This window comes from Candoia aspera, chromosome 17 (assembly GCF_035149785.1).
Source record: "Candoia aspera isolate rCanAsp1 chromosome 17, rCanAsp1.hap2, whole genome shotgun sequence".
Taxonomy (NCBI): domain Eukaryota; kingdom Metazoa; phylum Chordata; class Lepidosauria; order Squamata; family Boidae; genus Candoia; species Candoia aspera.
This window is the reverse complement of record NC_086169.1, coordinates 11049263-11074525: the sequence shown is the minus strand read 5'-3', so window position 1 is coordinate 11074525 and position 25263 is coordinate 11049263. Positions and strand designations below refer to the sequence as shown.

The window sequence follows — 25263 nt, the reverse complement described above, 5'->3', positions numbered from 1 at the left end:
CCCCCCCGGCAGCCCCGCCGAGGGAGCCCCCCGCCGCCCTGCCCCAACCCGGCGGACCCCCCTCCTTCGGGTCCGCCCCCGCCGCCCAGCGGGGCTCCGGCCGCGTCGCGCGACGACTCCCAGCATTCCCGGCCAGGAGGGGCCCTGGACGGCCGCCGTCCGGCAGACCCGCGGGGAGAGGTCCGAGCGGCGGCGGCGGCGGCGGGGCCCGGGCGGCCTTTCCCGGGGCGGAGCCAGCCCGGCGAGCCCGCCCCCTCTCCCGAGGGTATTTGACCCGCTTCCAGAGGCCGGGAGTGACTCAGACGCGCCGCTGTCAGTCGCGGAGCGGGAGGCGCCGCCCGGCCAGCCCGTCCTCACGCCGCCGCCGCCGCCATGGAGACCCCCGGCCAGAAGCGCAGCACCCGCAGCGGCGCCGCCGCCGCCGGCTCCACGCCGCTCTCGCCCGCCCGCATCACGCGCCTGCAGGAGAAGGAGGACCTGCAGGAGCTGAACGACCGCCTGGCCGTCTACATCGACAAGGTGCGCTCGCTGGAGTCGGAGAACGCCGGGCTGCGGCTGCGCATCACCGAGTCCGAGGAGGAGGTCAGCCGCGAGGTGACCGGCATCAAGGCGGCCTACGAGGCCGAGCTGGCCGACGCGCGCAAGACGCTCGACTCGGTGGCCAAGGAGCGCGCGCGCCTCCAGCTGGAGCTCGGCAAGGTCCGCGAGGAGTTCAAGGAGCTCAAGGCCAGGTGAGACCCCCCGCGCCCCCCCCCGCAGCTGCCAGGCGCCGGGCCTCCCCCGCGGCACGCGCCCCGGCCGGCCCCGGTGCCGCCGGGCCTCGCTGGCCCCGGCCGCCGGCCCCCTCTGCTGCCCGCCCGGCCTCGGTCGCGTGGCTCGCCCCGCTCCCATCTCGCCGGGCTGGCTGCCGTAAAATGGCAGCGGCTGTCCGGCGGCCGCTCCGGATGCGGGGGCCGGGGGCCGGGCTTCGGCCGGCGCGGAGTCGCTACCTCCCCGGGGGAGGCCGGAGCGCAGCCCTGCCCGCGGGCCGGCGTCGCTCGGCCTGCGCGGAATTTCGGGGCTGAGTCCGGCGCCGGCGGGCGGGTGCGCCTCTGGCGTGATTCCAACGGCGGCCCCCCGCCCGCAGCTGGATTCCCTCGTGTCCGTGGGAAAGGCTGGAGCCCCCGTTGCGGACGGAGGCCCGGCGTGGGCGTTGCGGCCTCCCTTGCCCCCTTCGCCTTTTATTCCGATTTTCTGGCTTGCTGGTTCCATGTTTGTTCACATCTTTCTGTAGGGCGTGGCAATGAACTTGTATGACTTCTACCCCATGCAGCCCAAATTTCTGCAAATGAGGCACTTTGGGCAAGTTGCGCCCCACCCATTAAGTGGCTGTATGTTGCTTGCATTTTTGTGGTCGGGAGGCGGGGGGGGGGGATTCCCCCCTCCACTTCTTTGGGCACAGAGCAGTGAATCACAGGGCAGCCGGATAAGAGGGAAATACTCGAAATTGGGGGTTTTCAAACTGTTCTGCAGAACCCTCGGGCACTGCAAGCAGTTGGTGGGGACCATAAGAGATCCCCAGAGAGACCTTCAAAATAGCCAGTTTTCTATCGCGACAGCTTTGCCTCTTGACTGGGGTTCTGGGATTGTATTTTGGCCTGAAAAGGCTCGAAAGGCCCTGCTGCAGCTGGCAGCAGCAGTGGAAAAGACGTGGGACTGTGGGTGGTAGAAGGATCCCCTTCCTCGTGGCTTGTGGTGTTGAAGGAGGAGATGGTGTTTTGGAGGATTGACGTTTACTCTTTGGCCATGAGGACTAGAAACTTTCAAACCTTAGATTCAGGGAGTCTCGGTGACTTGCACGCTTTCCTAGAGTGGTTGAAGCGCCGAGAGGTGCCAGGACACTTGGAAAACGTGGCACCTCCAGGCGATAATGGCAGAGCTGCTGTGGGTGAAAAGTCCATGCCAGCGGCCTTCTGGATGGACCCTCCCGGCCTCTCAATTGTGGCCTCCTTTTCCTTCCTGGCACAGTGAGAGGAAGGAATGGGGTCCCATCTTGGGTGAAGAAAACCTTGAGAGGTGACAAGAGGTGACAAGTCCTCTTAATGCCGGTGTTGGGTGGGGAAGAGCGGCTGCCTTGGCACCCTCTTCATCTTCTCCAAGAGGCACCGTGGACAACGAGGTGGCATCCCTGAAGAGGACCAGCCCTCGAGGGTGCAGCTCACGCTCCAAAGACCCTTTGTGGCTGCATCTCATAGTCCAGCACAACCCCCAAGCGCAGCATTTAAGAGGGGGTTCTGAGGGTGGGTGTTCCAAGCTGTGTCCCCTGATTATTCATCTCTGAATAATGTGCCTCTCACAGGATCGGCAGCGTGCGTGGTCTCATTTAGAGCACAGGGTTCTATGTGGTTTGGGCTGCACAGTCCTCCCTGGTGGGTCTGTTGTGTTACATCGATTGGCCTACACTAGGGTTTCCCAAGCGTGACAGCTTTAAGAGGCTGGCTGGGGAATTCTGGGAGTTGGAGTCCACGCCCCTTAAAGTTGTCAAGGTTGGGAAACCCTGATCTACACCAGTGTGGGTCAGGAGAATGGAGCTGACTGTCCCAAACTGCACAAAGCCCCCCAAAACTTGGAACCTCATGTTGAGTGCGTGTGCATAAGATATAAAATTAGACCTGAGTTTAGGTGAGGTGGTAACATGCCTGACCTTAAATACCCTCCTGAGCGGTGGGTTGATTTGGGCTTCCCGCTTTCCGGTCTGATTCTCTGGGAGGTCTGGCTGCTGTAGCCCTTACCTGTTTACTCAGAAGGAAGCTCCGGCTGTTCGAGGGCGGTCTGCTCCTGAATGCTGGGTACTTAGCTGAGCTAACCCGGCTTCGTCTGTGAGATGGAATGGTAATATTAGCACGTCTAATCTGGGAAATGGGCGTGGAGGTCCTACAAGGACGCTGGACGTTGTTAGCGGTAGGTGTACTAATGGAGAGTTTGCAAATAAATCCACCCCAAATGCAACTTTCCTTTTTCTGCCCGGTCCTGCCAGTACGTTTGCGTGAAGCTCTGCCCGGGTGCTTGGAGATCTCTGATGCTTGTTGTACTGGGCGTGGTGCTGTTCATTCAGCATCCATAATTAATCATCCTGCCACATTATAGGTGGGCCACTATGCCATTTCCCTCCTCCCTCTGCCCCTGGCTGGGCGATGACACATTGGCTTTGGTATGCTTCTTCCAAGGCTGAGCCTGCTCCAGGCTCGCTTAGATAAAGTTCGAGGACTCGCTTGGCTGGCTGGACCACAAGGCACAGTTGAAGTTCTCCGTGGGCTGCTAAAGTGGATGAGCCTTTCGCGTTCTCGCAGTTGGCCATGCTTTGACAAAAACGCGTCTTGTAACTTTCTGTTGGGGGGGAGGTGACTCTGGCTTTTATGCATTTTGATGCTTTGCCTCAATGGGAGTGGAAAATGTATTTGGGGGGAAAAGTCCCATCCGGGTATGCCAGCGTGCCCCAGGTGGATGTGAGCTTTGCGGGGCAGACAAGGACGAGGCTCCAGACTAGCATATTTGTGCTGTAAACCCGGGGCGGGTCTCCCTCTCCCCTCCCCACATGTATTCCCACCCGGCAGGTTACTGTTTCTCTACTTTCTTTGGCTGAACGGTCAGCCATGTAAATGGACTTAAACAAATAATGAATAAATATGGCTGGGCTGCTTTCCAGCGGTCCTCAGCCCTGGACAGACATGGAAGTGCGAGTATTTGCATGAATTGGGCAGCACCTTTCCAGACGAACACATCTGATTAAAAGGCACGAAGCTTTCCTGAGCTGCGGCTGGCTGCCTCCGATGTGAAAAAGCTTCTGGCTCTTAATCAGATGCATTGGTCTGGAAAGGTGCAGCCGGACTCCTCCTGAGTTTTGGGTGTTGCACAGCTCCCCTCCTACAAAATATTTGCACATGAGTCAGCAAACGAGTAACTCATTGACGTCGGACGGCGAGTAGACATTCCAGGGGAAGAGAGGGATTGTGTGTGGGCGCAGCTGGGCCGGATCTCCAGCTCTGGGGCTGCCTGGGGAATACGAAGGCAAATGGAGGAAGGCGTTTTCCTGCTTCATGGTCCCCTTCTCTCCCTTTTGGTCATTGCGGAGTTGCCGGAGGTCCCACATATTTGGCTCAGAGCTGCACCGGGGTGCCTGGTGAGAGTCTGCCGCCTGGATGAGGCTGCAGGGATCCTTCCCGGCTTCCCCGTGGCATTCCTTGGGGACCACTAACCTTGCAGCCCTGTGGCTTTTATCTCAGTTCCCCAGGCTTGGTCGGGGACCTGCAAAGTGGTTATCTGCGTGGAGTGGCTGGTTTCCTCCTCCTGTTCTCTGTACAACCCCTTTTATTTAAAAGTCAACAAATGCTGACGTCTGGCGAGGGAGGGCTGCTCTGATGAGATTCTGGGAAACCAGCAGGCTTGGCTGAGGCCTGATCATGTGCCCTGCTTCTGATCCTTGGCGTTTTGCTCCCAGGGCTTCCCCGTTTGCTCTAACGACCCACGGGGAAGGAGATAGATGGAGCTGGTATTCACAGGAACATGCCATGCTGGGAGGAGCCCTCGCTGCCAATTTGGCTGGCATGGATTCTTCTCCGTAGTCTGGAACAGTCGCCCAAGCTAGGGAATAAGTCAGTGTTTTTGAACCTTGGCAACTGTACGATGTGTGGACTTCAACTCCCAGAATTCCCCAGCCAGCATGGGTATAAAGGCAACTCTTTGAGAAATCTGAAGCCCAAGTTATGGATTGTTATTCCAAGTCAGTTTGGGAACAAGCTAGCCTCTTGCAAACATCTTTGCAACTTGGCCATTCTCTTTCCACCTTTGATGGAGGTTCCTCCAGCTCCTTGCCATTTGCCCTCGCTTAAACCCGTCCCAGGCCGCAGTTAAACCCCTGGGTCACCAAATGCAAGCTTGCTGAGTACCCAGCTGGAATGTTTTGTATGTGTGTTTCTTCATTAGCAGCTTTTGGAAGTAACAGCTGCAGGCAGAGGCTTTGGGGAGGGGCACATGAAGATGGTTTCTCCCCTTTTATCTTTGCAAGCCATTTGCGGCCGGGCATTCTGGATTGCCCCTGCTATATCACTCACCCTGCAGTTCCTGCTGACGGTAGAAAGGTGGTGGGTGCAGCTCCCGGCAGGGGGGATGTGGAAGGCCAAGGGGTGCTCCATGGAGAGCTATTGGTTTGGGTGGCCAGAAGCCAGATACGCTGAGCAGAGCTGCAGGAACAGTCCTCCAGGCCTGGGGAATCTGCATTCCTCAGTGAGGAGAGAACTCGCTTTGCTTAGGCCAAAGATAGCCCTCCTAAGCTTACGTATTGCTGCTCAAAAGGGATTCTGAGCTTGCATCAAGGGCTAAAACTGTCGGCTCCATTCTTGAGGCCCTTCCAGAATTCCTCCTAGCCCAGGGCCCTGTTTCTGGGGGCTGCTCGGAAGATGCTTCCAGAAGCCATTAGCAGGGCAGGAGGGACCCCATTCAGCTCTCAGTAGCCCCACTTGGCTCAGGGGTTGTGTTTTCAGGATGTTTCAAACATTCAGCAGTCCTTAATTTTCACAGTGTGATCAAAGCATGTTGTCCTTCAACCATCTGGCGATGTCCTTTAGAAGGTGCCATCCGATTCCTGAAATAGCCACTTGGCCCTCCCTTTGTGCCAACCTCACCAAGGCAGAAGCCGAAACCCAAGAGGCGGTGCAGCCTGTGAGTGGCAAGGCTCGCCCAAGTTGCCAACTGGGTAGAGGGTGCTCTGCCTCACCCACGCTGAAGGGGAGGGCCTCCCCCTCCGCCCCAGCTCCCTTGAACGGGCCAATGGCAGCGGAGGGCTGCCCTGCAAGGTCTGGATTGGCTGTCCGGGCCTTGGTTTGGATTTGAACGGCAGAGGAAGCGCCAGGGAGGCCCGCTTCTGACTCACGGCCGCCGCCAGTGCCCACCACTCCCACAGAAGTGATTATTCCTAGTCTGTGATTCATGAGCTGCTGGTTCTTTCCAAGCCCATGGAGCTGCCAAGTGGGAAGGGGCAGAACTGAGGCTGGTGCCCACTCAGTGGGACGGGCTGCAGAGGAGGCCGCCCTGCGTTCCGTGGAAGAGCACTCCCTGCCTGATGGAGCTGTGCTGCTTGGGCCGGGAAATGCTCTCCTGAAGGTCCTGTTATTTTTAGCCTTTCTTCCCCAAGAGATCTGTGCTTTCCAAGATGTAATTTGCTTGAGTACAAAGCAAGATCTGGTGGTTTTCCATGATGGGGATCCCAGGCGAGCATCATTCCTTTGCCTCTCCGTAACAGCTCCAGGGTCCTCCTTAGCATTTCATTGCATGCTGGCCACAGAACCTCCTTGGGCCATCCCTGTCTACCTCCCTGCAGAGAGGGCAGTTGCAGTGGCAGTTATCTTCCCTGCTCTGGCCTTGGAAGTTTTGAAGTTGGTGCTGCGGCCGCAAACGTTTTCTTCAAACTTTTACAAGCTTTTGTTCTTGTGATGGGGACGGCTTTTGTGCTGCGTCTCCCAGGCAAACCACTGCTCCTCGCAAAACCGTGTGAAAGGTACATGGAAGAGGGCACTGCTTTCCAAGCAGAAAAGTACCAGGGCTTTGGAGGGCAGCACTGGTAAGTGACAGGTTGCCCCCTCCTCTGCTCGCCAAAGGTTTTTCTTCCCAATCCAGCCTTCCACAGAACCATGTTCACCTTTTAAGGACACACCTGCAATCCTGCAGGGGCAAAAGCAGCTGGGGTGGGACTGAGGCACGGCATGGGAGAAAGCGTAAGCGGCCCCCCACCCACAACACCTGGGATCCCTGTCTCCAGCAGGCTACCCTTCTCCTGCGGCTGCTTTGATGATTAAGCAAACGCTTTTATGTACGTTTCCTTGGTCTCAGGGCTGCTTGCGAACAAATGCATACTGTCACAAAATACACAGGGAAACACCAAGAGCAGGAAGCCACTGGCCAGCTAACTGCCAGGCAGCCTTGGCACCCTCAACGGAACCGCCCTGTGGAACCGCCAGGTCTTAAGAGCCTTCCTGCAGTCTGGGTTTTTTGCTGCTTGGGAAGTAGGGGGTCCAAAGTGTGGAGGACCCCCAGAGCAGTGTTTCCCAACCTTGGCCACTGTAAGAGGCGTGGACTTCAACTCGTGGCCAAGGTTGAGAAACACTGCCCTAGAGGGAACAGCATTAGGCCCCCAACCCCTCCCTCCCGTGCAGGGTGGGGAGCCTCGGCAAACTCTCCCAGCAGGCTTACCAAAACTTGGCCAAACCTCCAAGGGCGATGGTCCTCCGAGCATCCAGGAACTGGGCTGAGTAGACTTGAAGGTGGTCACCAGCCTTTGAACTGGACCCAGAAGCAGAGCAGGGCAGCAGCTGCAGCTTCAGGCTTTGCAATGTGTTGAGAGGAAACAAGCAGCTTCTTTCAGCTGTGCCGAAACCTAAGTGTAATATGTAGCGTGCCCCCAAGCCTTCAGCAGGAAGTGGGGACAACTCTGAGAGCGAGTGGATGCCAGGGAGAGAGGCGCACTTTGCTCAAGGGGTTCTTGCTTGCTTGGGTGGACCCTTGTTCCCTTTAATCCACTCCTCCTGCCGTTTCTCCTTGGATCCCAGACCACAACTGGGAACAGCTGATTCCTCGCCAGGGTTATGCTGGCTGCACATCTCAGCCAGAGAAAGGAGGTGGTGGATTTGGGTTTCGTGCCCCTCCCATTGTGAGCATGTTCATTTTAGGGGGGAACCTCTCTCAAGAGTGGGTCTTTAATTTAGCCAACAGATGTCTTTAATTCCTTAGCTCCAGAGCGGTCGTAGCTATTATCTTCCCAATCCCACGGCAACTTGGATCCAGCTCTGTGGGGCTCTTCAGTGCTTCTAAAAAAGCTCCACCATTCGTTGCAGTAGAATTCTTGTCTTCTCGGTCGTCCTTTTTCCTACATTGCTGTCCAGGAAGTTTTTCAGGTCTGGAAAATGAAGGCCTGTGGTGGGGTGGGGTGTATACACGCACGGGCACACACAGTGTAAGCTTTTCAAAACAAAGTTTTCCCAGGTGGCTTACAAAACACATTAGAACCACTATTAAAAACAGGCTAAACGGAGCCGTTAAAACTAAGGGACACGTGAGCAATGGCAAACCATCGGGCCTTGGACCGGATTCAGGAGAGACCCTTGGAATGTGCAGGACAGCCAATGTAACAGTTGTCTGCAGCAATTGTGCCATTTTTCAGGGTAGGGCAGCTGCCGCCGCCAGGGGCATCTGCAGCAGCTGCGTGGTCCTGGCAACAGAGGTGGTCCCTTGAACGAGTCGCAGGAAGGGTGGTGGTCCTGCTTCTGCCTCTTCTGAGCCCAACCTGAAGCATTGTGCAAGCCTAGCAAAAGCGCCTTTCCTGAGCTGGGTCCTGCAGATGGGGCGAGATATGGGTGCCCAGCATTTTGGGCAATGGGGCTGCACCACTGGAAGCTTGGAGGAATAGAAGGACCACTGGCCCCACAGCCTTCGCAGCATTTCTCCTGTTGGCCCTTGGTATTCCTGCTAGTAGAATTGGCATTTATGTTGGGGGTGGGTGGGAGAGCTGGGAAGCGATTCCCTTCCAGGTGCGGGGAGGGCCTTCTCCTCGGCTCTCTCCCACCCCGCTTTAGGCTCAGAAGGATGGGGATTCCAAAAAAATCTCTCCTTTTTGTAAACTGCCTTCCCTTCCAGCCACACTTGGTTTCAGAGAGAGACCAGACTGTCTTCCTCTCCCTCCTCAGCTGAACTGCTTTCTGAATTACGGGGCTTGACCTGTTTGGTTTGACTTCGCAGTTCCTCCTTGGCCTCCCCAGCTCCAGCCTTAATGGAGAAAAATGGGCTCAGCCTGGATTTCTGTGGGTGGATGGGGGGACAGGGGCCTGAAGGACAGACAGTGGGAGATGGAGGAACAATGCCTAGGAATGGATGGTCCCACTCCTAAGCAAGTTACGTTGGTTGTCAGTGTCTGGGTTCACATGATACGCTAAACCAGTGTTTCTCGACCTTGGCCACTTTAAGAGGCGTGGACTTCAACTCCCAGAATTCCCCAGCCAACAAGGAATTGAAGTCAACGCATCTTAAAGTTGACAAGGTTGAGGAACACTGCACTAAACCCCGCATCTGGGTTGGTGTGACACAGTGGCTTTCTTCACAGAACGTGTTTTGCCTGAACCAGGAAGCCACAGGACGATGCTTCAGCATTTTTGCCCTTCATTCCCCAGAATTTTTCCATCAGTGGTGGGAATTCACCGGAGACTTTCCGCCCCAATGGCTGCACAGGGAGCAGGGGAGAAACCTGCCTCTGACTTCCAGGAACAAGCTGCTGTCTCTGGACCTGGATCAGCCCATGCAAAGCCACAAACACCTGGGGGGCGGGGGGGTAGATTTTCAGTGCTGCTGCTGCTGAGTTTGCAAGAGGCAGGCTCTTCAGGCAGATACCGTGGTTTTTATGCGCTCTCTGTTCAAACGGCTTGTCTCAGCAGCTGGAGCCGTGCTCTCCAATACTCAGTGCCCAGAGACCCGAGCAGAGGGCAGGCCAGCGTTCGGCTGCAAGCTGGGAGAGAGATTGGGGGTGTTGGGGCACTGACCGGAGGCAGCAGGCCTCCTTTAAGCAATAGGAATGCGGCACGGCGGGGAGGGGATTCTGGGCATGCTCCCCAGGCTTGGAATTAAGGAGGGAGAGCGAAGGGTGGACCAGAGGGGGTGTTGGGGATGAGCCTTGGAAGGACAGTGTCCTTTCCTCCCCAGTAGCCTGGACAGGTGGAAGGCACTGGAGGGTGGGTGACCTTGGGCCAGTCACTCTCAGCCCAGCTCACCTCACAGGGTTGCTGTTGTGGGGGAAATAGGAAGGACTGTTAGGTATGTTCGCCGCCTTGAGTTATTTATAAAAACGATAAAGGCAGGATAGAAAATAAGTAAAATAATAACAACAACAACTGCCCGCCCTCTGGCCGCACAAGGGAGCCATGGCAAAGCCAAGAGGGAGGACTCTGACATGCACCATCACGCCCTCCCTTTGGTGCTGGCAGAGGGACTTGGGACCAGCTTCTGCTCCAGGGTGCCTCCCAACGGGCTCGTCTGCAGCTCCTGAAGTTCTGGGCCAGGTGTGGAAGTCCCACTTGGTTTTGCTGCCCAGTTCTGGGTCTCCTTGTGTTTGGTGACCGTCTGCTGCTGAAACAGGTTTTTCAAGTGCCGCTGGAAGCTCGGAGGAATTGCACCGAGATGGGGATCTGATCAGCTTGTGAGCAATAAAAATGAGCACGCAGGAGGGCTGTTTCCTCTTGCTAAAGAATTGCAGGCCGTGCCTTGTAAACACGCACAAACACTGTGGGAGGAGAGCTGCAGTTAGTCTGTGGCGGCCCTCAGTCAGGAATCTGGCAGCGTCTTTTCCGACTTGCATATTTTATTAAAAGGCATCAGCGTTTGCGAGGTGCAGCTTTTGCATCAAAAAAAGCTGCATGTTTCTTCCCCTTCCTCAACCGGCATGTCAGGGCAGAGATCTGGCTTGGGTTTCTCGGGGCTGAGCTGTTTTCCTACCTGCGGCGTCAGTCCAAGGGCCTTCTCCGCCTGCCAGCTTCTGTCTCTTGGGCTCCATTCAGGATGAGAGGGGGAGGCTGTGTGCGTGAGATAGATGCTCAACCTGTGGACCAGGACCTGGGGGGTGGGGCTCACTTCTCCATCGTGGGCATCTGATCAACAGGATGTGAGTCAAAGGAGCAAATGGACTCCTTGGCTGGAGGAAAGGGTGGCCGCTGCCTCCCGCTTCTAGCTGGTGGACTCGGGGGCGAGGAAATGGGTAGCCTGAGCCACAGCAGTTATGGGGCAAGAGGCTGATGCCAGGGACTTGGGCTGCCTGGCAGAGGCAGGGGGACATCCCTAACGCCCACCTTTGCCAGGGACGTCTGGAAATTGGGTCACTGCCATTAGCAGTCCTTGGTCTTGAACAGCTTCTACTTGCATCAAAGGGACCTAATGCGGGTGCCCTGCGTGCAGTAGTTCATTGGCGCCCCAAAGCCGTGAAATGTCTCCAGGGCGCTGAGTAGCGGAAAAGGAATATTTGTCCTCAGAGGAAGAGGGACTTTGTGGAAGCAAGTGGCCTATTTCCAGGATGGACTTACCCAATTTGGGGGGGGGGGGCGAGGCAACCTTACAGCATCCCATGGTGGGCAGTGTGGCACTTATCTGATATAACCCCCTTTCAGAAACCTGGCATTTGACTTTCACATTTTGCTTCCCCCCACCATCCCATGGAAGCAAACCCAGATGAAATTATCTGAACAAGGAGCAGGTTATAAATAAGTTAATTTGAAATAACGTGGGGCCTCCCTCCCAAAGGCAGCCCTTTTGGTAGCTTTGTCCCCCCACCGTTCTTTAAATTATCCTTGACCACAGTGTTGACATCTCTTCCCTACAACCCCCTCCCTTCCTGGGGGAGGGGCCAGTTCAAAGCTGCCCACCTGTCAGCACAACTGGTTCCTCTCCTCTGCATATTGCGGGGGGGGGGGGTTGCATTGTCTGGGCAGGAGCAACTGGCACATTGCACTTTTTCTTTCTGTCCTCCTTTGGAGGCCGAGATGGGGGGAAACATGAAACTAAGCCCGCCTTTGAAATTGACCCCCCATCCCGGTCTGGTCCCTCAGGTTCTTCAGTCCGGGCTGCGGTGGGTGGCTGCTGCAGGACTCTGTGCTAAATGGGGGGAGAAGAGGCCACCCATCATTGTCCTGGGAAGGGAGATGGGGGCATTGGTATGGGTTGCCAGGATCCACCTTGGATTGCCCCTTGAAAACAAGATGCTTTTTACGTGTGAGGGAGGGGCAGCCTACTGTTTTCCTGGCTAACCTCTCTGCCCCAGAGGTACGGAACAAGCTCATCCATCCAGCCAAGCAGATTGTGGTGGAGCTTCTGCTAAAAGGGGCTTCTAAATTAGAGGCTTATTAGACAAAATAAGGGCTAAAATAGGAGGCCAACAGCTGGTGGAGCAATCACTTGTAAATTTCGCGCTATAACACCCTTTCAAGTACTGATGCATGTATTTTCTTTAATAGGTAGGAAAAAAAGTAAACAGATTTTGCAGCTAAGGTTGCTAAAAAGAATTAAAAACCCGATCAAATTATTTTCTGTGGAAATAATCCAAATGTGCCAGTGGCAGAGTTTTTTCCTGCAGAATTGACGTAGCATTGCCAGCTGCTTTACCGTGGAGAAGGAGCTAATTTCCTGCTCATGGACTGCTGGAGTGTTTATGCTTTTTGGAAAACCAGATTTTTCCACAGCTCTGAAGAAAGGCAGGTTGGCAGCTTGGAGTCAGTCCTTCAGAGCTACCCTGGCGCAGCCAGCGAACAGAGGGTGAAAGTGCCCTGGAGCTGAGCTCGGATTGGTCTTTTCTCTGCAGCGATGTTAGGCCCCTCGGCTGGCCGCCGTTGCTTCAAAATCAGGCTTTGCTTCTTAAATGTAAGCAGCTTCTTCCCTCTACACCTCCCAGCGTAGGGTGGAAGGTTCCTGCAGCCTGCCAGGATGGGAATAATGGTGGCTGGGAATTCTGGGGATGGCTGTCCAAGGGGAGGCATTTATCGATGGAGCACTTGCTGTCTGGATGCCCAGAGTAGCCTGTCCTCGTCAGGATGACCTGCTCCTTGGCTTGCATGCGATCCCTGCTTACATCCAAAGCTTTCGTATATGGGGTTTTTGCAAAAATATACTGTGGCAGGTCTGCCCCCTTCTGTCTTTTCAGAAGTTTCCTTAAACTCGGTATCAAGTCAAAACAGGCGCCAAGCTGGAACCTGAGCTGAGAGCAGTGCAGGCAGAAAGTCTTGGCGACTGGGCTCCCCCACCCGAGTGTTCTGCAGCTCTGCTGCTGGCCAGGCTGGGGTTTTTGGTCTGAAACTTGCAAAAGTGGGTTCTCAAGGTTGATACTCTTGTCTAGCATGCATGCCCTAAGAATTACATGGAGCGGCTTAGTTGCTGGGTTTTTTCTACACTTCCGTTTCTAGTTCCTCAACCCCTGAATCCGACAGCTGGAATACATCGGACTGTTCCCAGGGAAATCAGTTTTGCAGGTGGAAAGATAGAGGAAGGCGCTGTGCCTTGAACCTCTGGCTGTTCCCCCTGCTGCTGGTTTAGCTCCTGGGGTCAACCACTGTGGCTGGAGGTAATGCAATATGTCATGGCCTAGATCAGCGTTTCTCAACCTTGGCAGCTTTAAGATGTGTGGGCTTCAACTCCCAGAATTCCCCAGCTATGCTGGTTGGGGAATTCTGGGAGTTGAAGTCCACACATCTTGAAGCTGCCAAGGTTGAGAAACACTCGCCTAGATGATATAACTTGCTAAGAGAATGACTGGGTTATTACAGGATCCTAGATCGCCTTGCTTCTTCTTCATCCTAGCCTGCCGGGCTGGGCAGATGTAGCCTAGTTCTTCAAACCTTGGCAGACACTAGGAGGTGAGGTGTTTCTGCGCTTTGCAGAAGCTGTGCAAAGCATGTGAAAGAGGCATGTTGCCTCCAAGTGTTAGCCAGCCTTTGGAAGGGCCCCGTGGCTGCTTCAAAGGCTGCTCCTGGCTGCCTGTGTGAGCCTGTGCGGGCAACTGGCAACCGTCTGCCACCCCCAGCATGTGCAGACAGCCGGGCGTAGCTTTTGAAGGAGCCAACGGGCGTTGGCAAAGGGTGCGGCTGCCTGGACATGTGGAGGAAGGTGCATTTGGGAGAGATTTTCTGAGTGCTTTGCGCCTTCTGATGATTAACCTCTTTCAAGTTTGAGAGAAGAGTCGAGAGATTGGCTGTTTGTTTGCCATGCTGAACAAACTGTAGTTTATTAAGCTAGGTGCTTGGTGTAACCGTACCCTGCAAACAGACAGTCTTTTAACAGATGATCTGAAGATTTAAATCGATGTTTCTGCTTGAGGCACATGTCTAGGAACTCAAAATATTAGAATGGACTATCCACCTACTGATTTAAGGGAATCGGGTTGTCCACCTTTCCCTTCAGTAACTAAAATGCAGCTGAGTTTTGAACGTTGGCAGTGAGTTCACTTATCTCCCTTTAATGGAAGTGGCTGGCAAGGAAGCACGTGGCCACTTGCTCGATGTGGCTTTGTCGTGCGGAGCTTGCAAGCAACAGGCCTGGAGATGAATGATGTGGACTGGGGGGAGGAAAGGACTCGGCGGCCCCCTTTCTTGCTCAGAGAATGTGGTGCAAGCCAAGTCTTGTGAAGAGCCGGGATCAAGCAGGAGATAGCAGCTGCCGGCCTCCAGAACCCACCCAGCAGGCCTGTTCTGTCCATCCCGTTGGCACAGACCAGCCCTTGACGTCAGCCACGGCCAGGAAGAAAACCCTGCTTTGTTTACTGGCTCCAGCAGGAGGTCTGCCCTGAATTCTTACACGGTGGCAAGATGCCCACTGCGCTCTGGCCCCCTGCCCACCCACCCACCCAGGAGAAGAGGCCCCCGGGGTGTTGTGTCACACTGCAGGGACGGACAGCTGTTTGGGATCTCCTGTGGAAGTGGGGAGAAGAAGGTGACCTTTCTCTCTCAGGAAAGAGCAGGGGTGTTGTGGGAGAACAGGGACTCTCAGTCACATGGCGTATTTGTGCGTCTGCCTTCTCCGAGCCTTTGCCAGGAGGCTCGGCCCACGCCCAGTTTCCTTGCAAGAGATCGGTGGCTGAGTCACTGCACTAAAAGTTTTTAAGCTGTCCAGAGGGAACGCTGTCTAAAATTACCTTTAACTTTGGCGCACAATCCAACTAATCCTTCCTCTTTTTGTGTTTCGCCTGCCAAGGGAGTTGGGTGGTTTGTTTAAGCCTGGAAGTGCCTTGAATACATCCCTAACGTTTTCAGAAAAGGGGCCAACAATCGTAGTTTGCTTCATTGCCCCAACCTTAGGCAGACCAAGTCTGAAACCTGTGCCGCCTCCCGCTTTTCCAGCTAAATTTATTTTTATTTTTATTTATTTATATTTCGAATTTTGTCACCGCCCATCTCACTCGAAGAGCAACTCCGGGCAGTTTACCATAAAACTAAAAACAAAAATTGCTGTGATGCAGGTTTTGTAACTTTTGCATCAAGGAAGACTTTTTATTCCTCCCCAAACCTTTTTTTTGTAATATGGGATAAAGAGTTCACACGACCTCTTCCAATGCTTGCTTTTTATTCTTGTTTATTTTTTGGAGCTCTAAGAGTTACACTATTCCCCTAAGATACATTTTGGCCTCTTTTCTTAGGACTGTTGCTATTTCCCCCAATAAAGAGATGATCAATCCTGGCTATGCAGCTTTTATGTAACCATTTTCAAAAAGGACCTCCTGGATTGAACTCAGGGTCAGTCCAGTCAACCCACCAAGCAGATCCTTTGTGGACTCCCTTCCCAGCCCTCTCTGATCTCTATCCTTGGGGTCTGGAATTCTAAGGTAGACTTCTGTGGAGTAGGAAGCTTCTGTTTTAATGCCTTAACCGTAGAATGTAGCACATTCAGAGGTGCCAGATTTGGATATGCGGTCTATAATGTTGGGTGCCATTTTTCTATGTTGCCTAATAGTCTTTAAGCTGTGTTTCTCAACCTCGGCAACTTGAAGATGGGTGGACTTCAACTCCCAGAATTCATAGCTGGCTGGGGAATTCTGGGAGTTGAAGTCCACTCATCTTCAAGTTGCCGAGGTTGAGAAACACTGCTTTAAAATATGTATCTGCATCTTTTGATCACTTGCCAGAAGGCATTCTGGGCGGTGCAGTATACCTTTTTCTGCACAGCTGGCAATCTTGGCAGCGGGCTCCTCCCCATCTCCTCCCACCCTTCGGTGGGCCTGCTGCAGCTCCCACCCCACAGACTGATTTCGTCAGGCCACTTTCTCCTCAGCTCGGAAAACGTTCTCCTGTCTCCGCAACGAAAAGCTAGCTCTCCCTGCAAATAACATTCCCAGGTTTTGTCCAGTGAGCCAAAATAATGGAAGTTGGGTTTTGTTGTGAGCCATCTGTTCAGACAAGGAGCCGACAATCCGCTGCTTCTGTCTGGGAGCCAGACGGATTTCGGCTGCGAAGGGTGTCGGTTGCAAAGCTCCTCCGAGGGGGGCAGAGAGCAGCTGTTCCTTCCTTCCAGCTGAACGGAAGGCTCCCTGGCCCTGAGGGACACGTGGGCCTTTCCCAGCACCGGGAAACCCAGATCCTTCCAGCTGGAGGGGTGGAAGTTTTCCGCCCTCCCCTGGACCACAGACGCCTGATTATACACGAGGCAGACTGTGCGATGTCCGATGTCTCCTACATGGAGGTTCTTTAAGGGCAGAGCATATGCTACTGGGTGAGCTTGCAAGGCCACTTCCCATGCACTGAAATATGGCCAGGGGTCAAAGAAATCTGGCCAAGGGAATGGGCCCTGGCATTGGAGAGAACCTGCATTTAGGAGGAAGACTAAATCAGGGCCCTGGGTCTGGAGTGGATGTAATTTGAGAAAGGAATATGCCTTTCGTGGTTGACGTCCCAGTCAGAGTAGCCGCCTGCCTTTCTCCACCTCCCGACGTCCGTCCTCGTGACTTGCTAAAGCCACGTTTCCAGAGCCCCAGTTCTGGAGGCCCGTGCTGCGTTTTCGGTTGGTCACTGACCCTACAGGAGAGGAAGGGCCCGCTTGGGGAACGAGGGAGCTGCCTGCTCCCTGAGATTAGAGGGAGAATCTTGCCCAGAAGATGCCCCCTCCTGGACCCCACCCGGGCCATCGGGAAGCAGCTATGCCCCAGTGGGCTGGAGGGGCAGAGGGCCCCCCCTTCGGAAAGGGAGCCCCTGGGTGTCCCGTTGGGTTGTGGGTGCTGAGCGCTGAGGCTTGAGCCATGGCCCCAAGCCGCTGGGTCTGCCACCGCAGCCTCCGTCTTTCCAGCAGCCGGGAGTTGGGCCGGGCTGGGGAGACTCTGCCCCTCCCTCCCCCGCAGGGCTTTCTGCCTTCTCCCATTTGCTTCAGCCCTCCGGAGCTTCCTGCAAGCTGGTGCAGGGGCTGCAGCTCCCTGGTTGCGCCCGGGCCTTGCCACCTCTTTTGCGGCCTGCGGTGGTGGCCTTGCGGCTTCCCAAGAGAAATTGTGAGACTTCGTGTTGGGCTTCCTGGATGCTCGGGCGGGGAGGGGCAGGCCTGAGGCTGAGCGCCCCGGAGCCCCTGCGGAGGGGTGCCAGGGTCACTTCTGCAGCCAGAAGAAAAGTCCGCTTGTGAGCTGCCCTCCGGGCATCTTTCCCAGGACAGCAGCTTCAGGGTCTCCTTCCAGCAGGGTGGGGGCGTGGGGCATCTGCACCCACTGCCAGGGGCAAAGTTTTTTCTCCCTAGAAGCCCCCCCAGGCACCCAGTGCAAAAGGCAGATGTTCTCACGTTCCTGCCAAATTGTGCCTGGCCCTCGCTGTTCTGCTCCCGGCCCCAGTTCACTGTCCCCAAAGCACCACTCCGTACAGTGGTGCGTACCAGTTTGTGCATCCTTTTGAATGTTCAACATTTCTGCATAAATATGCCCTGAAACGTGATCTGTTTCCCACACAAGTCCCTCCTCGGGGGGGGGAGGGGGGGAGATGGGTGGTGATAAAAATTTGATAAATAAATAAATGAACTAAATAAAGGGAACCCAAATGACTCCAAAACGTTGTACCTGTTCCTTTATTTATTGAGGAAGATGACCCAAGGCTACATATTTGCTGGGACTTGGCTGAGCAGGAGGAGGGCCTGTTCGGGGTGGTGACGGGGAGGCAGGGTCAGGCCCTGGTGCCGGCCAAAACACTGCTTATTTTTGGGTTTCTTTTCCTCCTTAATGCAATCTTGAATATCTTGTTTCCTGTATCTGGTCAGCTGGCAATGTCGTCACAGGCAGAAAGATGCATTTGTGGATGGAGAGTGCAGCTGCTGCTGCTGCTGCTGCAGGGAATGGCTGTGCCCGTAATCCGAAAGGGTAACCGAGCCAGTTGCAGCCCCGTTGCATTTGGGCAGGATAGGGAACCTGGGTTGCTGGCAGGGGCCCAACAAAACTAATGGAGACCAGGTGTTCCTAAGGGCCTCTTTCTAGATTACAAACGTCTGACCCCCGTCAGCCCATTTTTGATTTCCTGCATCAAAGGATCTTATAGCCCCTTGAAGACCAACCTGTTTACATTTGCTTGAATTCTGCATCCAATGACTGTGATCCACAAGGGATCACAGTTTTATTTAGATTTATGCAGATTCATTACAGCGTAAATTTATTTGTTTATGCAGATTTATTACTGCATTACTTGTGCAGTAATAAATCTGTTAATAAGGGGGCACAAGACTTTGTTACCTTTCTTGCAGTTAATTTTTGTGATAGAGGGAGATTCTGAAGATAATCCAGACATTTCTGCCGTTACAAACTCGAGGCTCTTCAGGTAAACATGAGAACAAAATTAAGACTGATTCCATGAAACTAATATTCAACGAATACATAATTGTACATTTATATTTTGTATATTTCATGGGCTTTAGAGTGTGTGTGTGTGTGTGTACACACACTGTAAACCAGTTGAAAAAACACCAATTTTCATTTTACAACTTTGAAATTAGACTGAGCCGTTTTATTGTGCATGCACGCAACAAAATATACCCAGAGCCGAGGACAAGCAAATTACTTACTCTAGCGAGACGCTTAAGCGGCCCCAGTTTCTGTTGGAGGATCTGGGTGGGGCACTCAGTGCCAACCAACTTAGGTTCTTGCCTTCAGGAAGAGCACTCCCTAGAAACGGAAGCAGGCCCATTTTGCTCCAACTTGCAAGGGGGTGGCGCTGGGCATGTTCGCTCCACGTTTCTTCCTGGCTGTTTGGGAATGGAATGGGTGAGTCAGAGGGCAATGGGGGCGGGGACTCCCCTTTTGCTTCCATCGTGCAGAACGCCCCACAGGATTTCTCCTGCCTGTGCCTTTCCTGCTTTCCCCAAAGCAGCCCAGCTGGTTCTCCCCCCCCCCTCTCCTTTTAACCCCTTTCATTTTGAATGAAAATGCAGCATGCTTGGTAATTCACCTGGCTGCAGGGATGCTCATGTCCCAGGCCAGCAAGTCGGGGTGGGGGGGGGATGGGTGGAGGAGGAGGGAGAACCCCACTTCCTGGCCCAGAGAGATGTTGCGTTTCACCCCGCACTTCTGGCTGTGTTGGAGCACTGGATAGGAGGAGATTTCTGGCTTACGATAGGACCAGTGCAACAGCGCGAGAGGCGCACAGGATTGGGAGGAAAACGAGAAAAGCATTACAGGTTGTCCTCGTTTAATAACCGCCATGGGGACTGGCCACTTGGTTGTTAAGCGAAGCGGTTGCTAAGTGAAATTGTGACTGTGTTTACAGTCTGACTTCAGCTTTCCTTTGCTTGACTGACCTACGAAGGTCATAAATGTGAGGATCGGTTGCAAAGTTTTTTTTATCACCGTTGTAACTGTGAATGGTTGCTAAATGAGGCAGTCGCTAAATGAGGACTACCTGTATGGAAGTAGTTGCAACTAACAGAAAGCAACAATTGCCCTGCATAGCAGGCTCAAAGCAGAGAGTGGGGGGTTGGGGCACAGTGCAAGAAATGCCACAAATTCTGCTCCTGGCAGAGTTGGCTTGCCACCCCCTTCCCCATCGGTTGAGATGTGCAGTTTACACAGTGTCTGTTGGGGGGGGTGTTACCTCCACATCCTGCCCCCCCTCCCCGATCCGTGGTTCTGGATCTCCAAGATGTCTCCGCCTTGCGGCTAGTGCGCCAAGCGACGGGCAAGGGATGTGCGCTCCTCGCCAAGGGCGCGCCAGAAAGCGACCCACGAGATTTGCGGGCTTTTCCAGGATAGCCGTGAGGGCACTTGAACTGGGTGTTGTGTTGAGCGGAGGCCGGCAGTGAATTGCTCGGCCTCAGGAAAGGAACCTTCTGATCGTCCGCGATCAGCCCTTCGGTACTGTAAGTTCTGAGCCAGCTTTTCACACTGGCAGGAAGGGAAGTCTCCTAAACCCAAAATAGGAAGTCATTTTTCCCACCTTCTTGAGAAGCCTCGTGACTTAAAAGCGAATGACTGTGAGATTCCACTTCCTTCTGCAAGTCCGGGGAGGAATCCCAGTTCTGGCAAAGCGGTGCAGGAGGGGAACTGCGGCTGTGGTTGCCGGAAATGCTTTTGAAGAAACGGCGTTGTGGGTCTCCTTGGCAATCCTTCTGTTTGGGTGGCTGCGTCTCGAGGCAAGCCGACCCAGCATCTCTACCTGGAAGAGAAGCTCTGCCTGAGGAGCGGGTCATGAGGACTAGAAACGCCTCCTTGCTTTTGCAACACAGAGCCCAAGATTCTCGGACTGGGCAGAACGGCTGCAAAGTTCTCACCTTGAAAAATAGATATCCCCAAGGCTGGCAGGTGCCCCTCTTCGCCTTTCAGTGCCAAGTGCCAGCAGCTGAAAGGCACAAAGGAAGAAAACTCGGTCCACGGGGAATGGGTGTGGGGGTTACTTTCAGATTAATCTTTCTAATACAGGTAGTCCTCCACTTATGACCACAACTGGGACTGGAATTTCTGCCGTAAGTCATTGTGGTTGTAAGTTGACTCACCACGTGACCAAACCCGATTTTACAACCGCTTTTACGATGGTTGTTAAGTGAATCCAGATTCCCCAACGGACCAGCAAACAAGGTCGCAAATTGCAATCACGTGACCGCAGGACACTGCAACCGGTCGTAAATGCAAGCCGGCTGCCAAGTGCCCAAATTGTAATCACGTGACAGTCATAAGTACGAGTACAGGTTGTAAAGCACTTTATCTGAGGCTGTTGTAACTTTAAACTGTCGTTAAACGATCGGCCGTAAGTCGAGGACTACCTGTAGTTCATCATGGTGATCTTAAATTTGTAACACTGAGTTTCATATCCATTTACATCTTATAAAGCCAGTGTAACATCAGAAACACGCATGCCCTCACACACATCGCAACTACTTGGCATGTACAAGCCTGTATAAGCATCATTCCTGACTTTTCCAGCTCTTGGACAGAGACTCAGGCATTGTCCATCCTCCCCTGCCAGTTTCAGTTGAGCTGTTTTCTGGCATTAATCTGTTTCAAGAACCACAAGCCTATGCATTAAATTGTAACACCAGCACCGCCTTTCCAAGTGACCAGAGATTTCCCCTGCCTAGCCTATCCCTGTTGCCAGAAGCTTCCCCGGTGAGCACCCCACTGGGGTCCCAGGGCTCGGTCCAGTATTTTGGTGAGGACGATGCCCAGCTGGCATCGTTCTAGGAGCTGAATGGCACCGGGCCTTCTCTTGCTTCCCTCCACTGTCTGTCAGATTCTCATGTTTGAGGCTACAGGGGCCAGGTACTCAGCGTAAGCCGGGCAAGGCAGCCTGGCTTCCTCCTCCATGCCCCAGTAAAGAATCCCTTGGCTGACGCTTGGCATAGTAGCCCTGGGTAGCCACTGGGGGGCTGTCTGGCTCCAGCTTCTAGCATTCTCAGGGGGCTTCGGGGTTTGAGCTGGCCCACTTGGCTGGGCCTCTTGCCTGCCCAGCAGCTTCCCTTTGGCATCTCTTGCTGGCTCTGCTGCCCAGCATTTCTGGGTGGGAAGTCCGGAGATGAGACCCCAGGAGCCTTATAGCTGGGCTGAGCGGGAGGAGGAAGATGGCTTTTTCGGGGCTGCCAGGCTGCAGCCTTCTGTCTTCAGCAAGCGCTTGGCTCAATGCGGAGACCCCCATCCGATTCCAGCCATCTCGGGCTCCCAGTGAAGAAGGTGATGCAGAGCTTGCTCTTCCCAGCCCGAGGAAGGCCACCGCTGGCCAGTCCCACCACTGCGTAGGGTCAGCCAAAAAGGGCAGCCTCGTCCGTTTAAGAAGGGATGGTGTTCTGTGCATGTTGGCGCATGGCTGGGCTGCCCAGCATGGCTGCGGCCTCTTCCTGGCTGTTCAAAGGCTGCGGTCCGCCCCGGTTTGCAGCCGTCCAGCCCCACAAGCCGCTCGGCCGTCCGGCTTCGTTCTCTTGCTCCACGTCAGCTGCTGAGCAGGCGCTGGCTTTAAGCAGCTGCAGTTTTAGCATCTGCTTGCATCTGTCTTGGCACGAAAAAGGAAGAAATGTAACGTAACCGAGTAATGGAGACTTGGATCAGAGCTCCGATAAACATTTGAATTTTCTCCTCCTTTGTCTGAGTTTTCCCTCTCCTTCCTAAATTAAAGGCAAATGAAACTTTTTTTTTAAGTTGAGGCCCCATTTCCCCTGCTTTTGGAGAAGGAATTTCCTGGGCTGCTTTGCTTTCTCTGAGTTGGCATGCTGCGTTTGATTTAACGGGGAGAGTTGGAAGGGGCCGTTCAGGCAACTGAGCCCACCCCCTGCTCCCTGCTGGATTCGCTGGACCCCGCTCCGTGGACCCCACCCTCTAAACAATTGGTTCTTAAAGCCTTGTCAAACGAGGTGGCGCCTGCCAGCCGAGAAAGCAGCTCCTGATTCCCGTCACGATGTGGACACTCCGTGGCCCCCGTAAGCCATTGCAACCGTCTTTTTTACAAGCCGGCCCACTCAGCAAACTCGCATCCGGTTTCACGATTTTTCCGTGTGTGTTGCTCCCAGGCGCACGATCCCTCATCCTGAGTTTAGCATTCCAGAGGGTTGTGCTCACTGATCCTTATTGATTTATCCGTACGTTTCATACTGCTGTACTTTTCACCACTCCAGGCAGTTGGCAGGATAAAAATAAAGCACTGAATATGCTTAATAACGGTATAAATGTGACCTGGTGCAATGTGGTGCCCCCTGGTGGTCAGTGTGGCTGAAAAATGCCACATTTATTTACTTATCTATCAGATTGATCACCACTCATCTCCCTCACAAGGAGGGACTCTGGGCGGTTCACAATAAGAACCTTCAACCACAATAAATATACAACAATATCAATGACATAAAAATATAAATATATTAAATATAATAAAATCCAGATGGCTAAGACATTCTCTCCATCCGCAAGCAAACAGGCCAATTCTATGGAGCTAACCATCCCCAGGACCTATTTTCTTTCCCGCCCCAGGCATGTTGACAGAGCCAGGTTTTTAATCTTTTTTTGGAAGTCCAAGAGCGAGGGGACCTGGCTCAACTCCGGGGGAAGAACATTCCAAAGGGCAGGTGCTGCTGCAGAGAAGGCACGCTTCCGCGATCCCACTAGATGAAACTCTTTAACAGATGGGATCTGTAGCATGCCCTCTCTGCATGCCCGGGTAGGACGGGTCAATGTAATGGGGACTAGATGGTCCCACAGGTAGCCTGGTCCCATGCCATGTAGGGCTTTAAAGGTCATAGCCAACACCTTGAATTGGACCCAGAAGCAGACAAGGTGTTATATGTGCCACCTTAGGGGCACCTAAAATTACCCATGAGGCTGCATTCTGGACCAGCTGTAGCTTCCAGATACTCTTCAAGGGTGGCCCCATGTAGAGTGCATTGCAGTAGTCTAAATGGGAGATAACCAGGGCATGAATGGCTGTTCGAAGGGTCTCTTGCTCCAGGAAGGGGCATAACTGGCGCACAACATGAAGTTGTGCAAAGGCCCTCCTGGTCACGGCTGCCACCTACTCTTCGAGCAGTAGTCATGAGTCCAGGACAACCCCCAAGTTTCACACCGGGTCTGTCTGGGGCAGTGCTACCCCATCCAGAACTAAAGATGACAATTTCCCAGAAATCGAGGTGCCATTAATCCACAGCCGCTCCGTCTTACCAGGGTTCAGCTGAAGCTTGTTGTTCCCCATCCAGGCCCCCACAGCCCCCAGGCACTCGGAGAGGGTGGTCACGGCATCACTTACTTCACCTGGGATGGAGATATAATTGACTATCATCTGCATATTGATGATACCTCATCCCATGGCGACAGATGATCTTGCCCAGTGGTTTCATGTAAATGTTAAAGAGGAGTGGAGAGAGAACTGAGCCCTGTGGCACCCCACAGAGTAGGGGGCACGGGGTGGATCTCTTGCTCCCTATTAACACCAACTGAGACCGATCCTGGAGGAAGGAGGGGAACCAGCGCAGAACCACGCCGCCCACCCCCAACTCCTTGAGTCGGTCCAGAAGGATACCATGGTTGATGGTATCGAAAGCCGCTGAGAGGTCAAGAAGAGCAAGGATGGATGCACTGCCTCCATCCCGCTCCCGCCAGAGGTCGTCCATAAGTGCGACCAATGCCGTTTCCGTCCCATAACCGGGCCTGAAACCTGACTGAAAGGGGTCTAGTTAATCCGTTTCATCCAGAATCCTCTGGAGCTGCCAAGCCACCACTTTCTCAACCACCTTCCCCAAAAAGGGGAGGTGGGAGACTGGGTGAAAATTGTCCGGTATAGTAGGGTCCAGCGATGGTTTCTTGAGGAGGGGGCGCACCAGCGCTTCCTTGAAAGCTGTTGGGAACACCCCCTCCCTCAAGGATGAATTCACCACTGCTTGGACCCAGCCACATGTAACCCCCCGAGCTGCTTTCACCAGCCAGGAGGGGCATGGATCTAATTGGCAAGTGGTGGCATTTACAGACCGAAGGATCCTGTCCACTTCCTCAGGTTCCACAGGATCGAACTGGTCCCAGATAACCTGGTAAGTACGTTCCCTGGGTATCTCCTCCGACTCTGTCTCACGCTCGGAGTCCAACTTGCAATTTTATCCTGCAGATGCCCAGCAAATTCCTCAGCACGGCCCTGGAGATGGATTTCTGAATCCCCTCTCCCCAAAAGGGATCGGGTAATCTTAAACAGGGTTGCCGGGTGGCATTCCACTGACGCAATAAGAGCGGAGAAATATTGGTGTTTCGCCGCTCTTACCGCCACAAGGTAGGCCTTAATTGTGGCTCTAGCTTGTGTTCGGTTGGATTCGGTCTTTGTCTTCCTCCAGCGGCGCTCTAGACGTCTCTTAACCCTCTTCAGAACCCTCAGCTCCTCCATAAACCACGGGGAGTGTCGGGTTTGGATGGACAAGAGAGGCCGCACAGGCGTGATCCTATTCCAGGCAGCAGCCAGGGCCTCCGCTGGACCATGCAGCAGATCCTCGGGTATAACCCCCAGCTCCCTCTGAAACCCAGCCGGGTCCATCAGTCGCCAGGGACGGACCAATCGAATGGGTCCAGCCTCCCTGCGGAGGGGGGTGGCATGAGAATCTCAAGGCCACCAGGGCGTGGTCTGACCATGACAATGGGGAAAGGTGTAGTTCTCCCCTCAGATCACATTGCCACTGCTCCGACAAGAAAACTAAATCCAGAGTGAGGCCACTGTCTTGAGTCGGGCCCAAAACAATTTGAGAGAGGCCCATGGCCGCCATGGTGGCCATGAACTCCCGAGCCGCTTCTGAGGCATGCCCCAGGGAAGGCAGATTGAA

General features: G+C 54.1%; 1 protein-coding gene across 1 annotated transcript in view; it reads left to right on the top strand.

Annotated features, from left to right (window-relative positions):
* The first annotated feature begins 362 nt into the window (after nt 1-362).
* LOC134506865 (lamin-A-like) overlaps nt 363-25263 on the top strand; it is a 40545-nt gene continuing 15644 nt past the window's right edge. The window contains exon 1 of the mRNA XM_063317232.1: nt 363-731. Coding sequence (XP_063173302.1) covers nt 373-731 — 359 coding nt within the window. The 5' untranslated portion in view covers nt 363-372. The remainder of the gene's footprint in view (nt 732-25263) is intronic.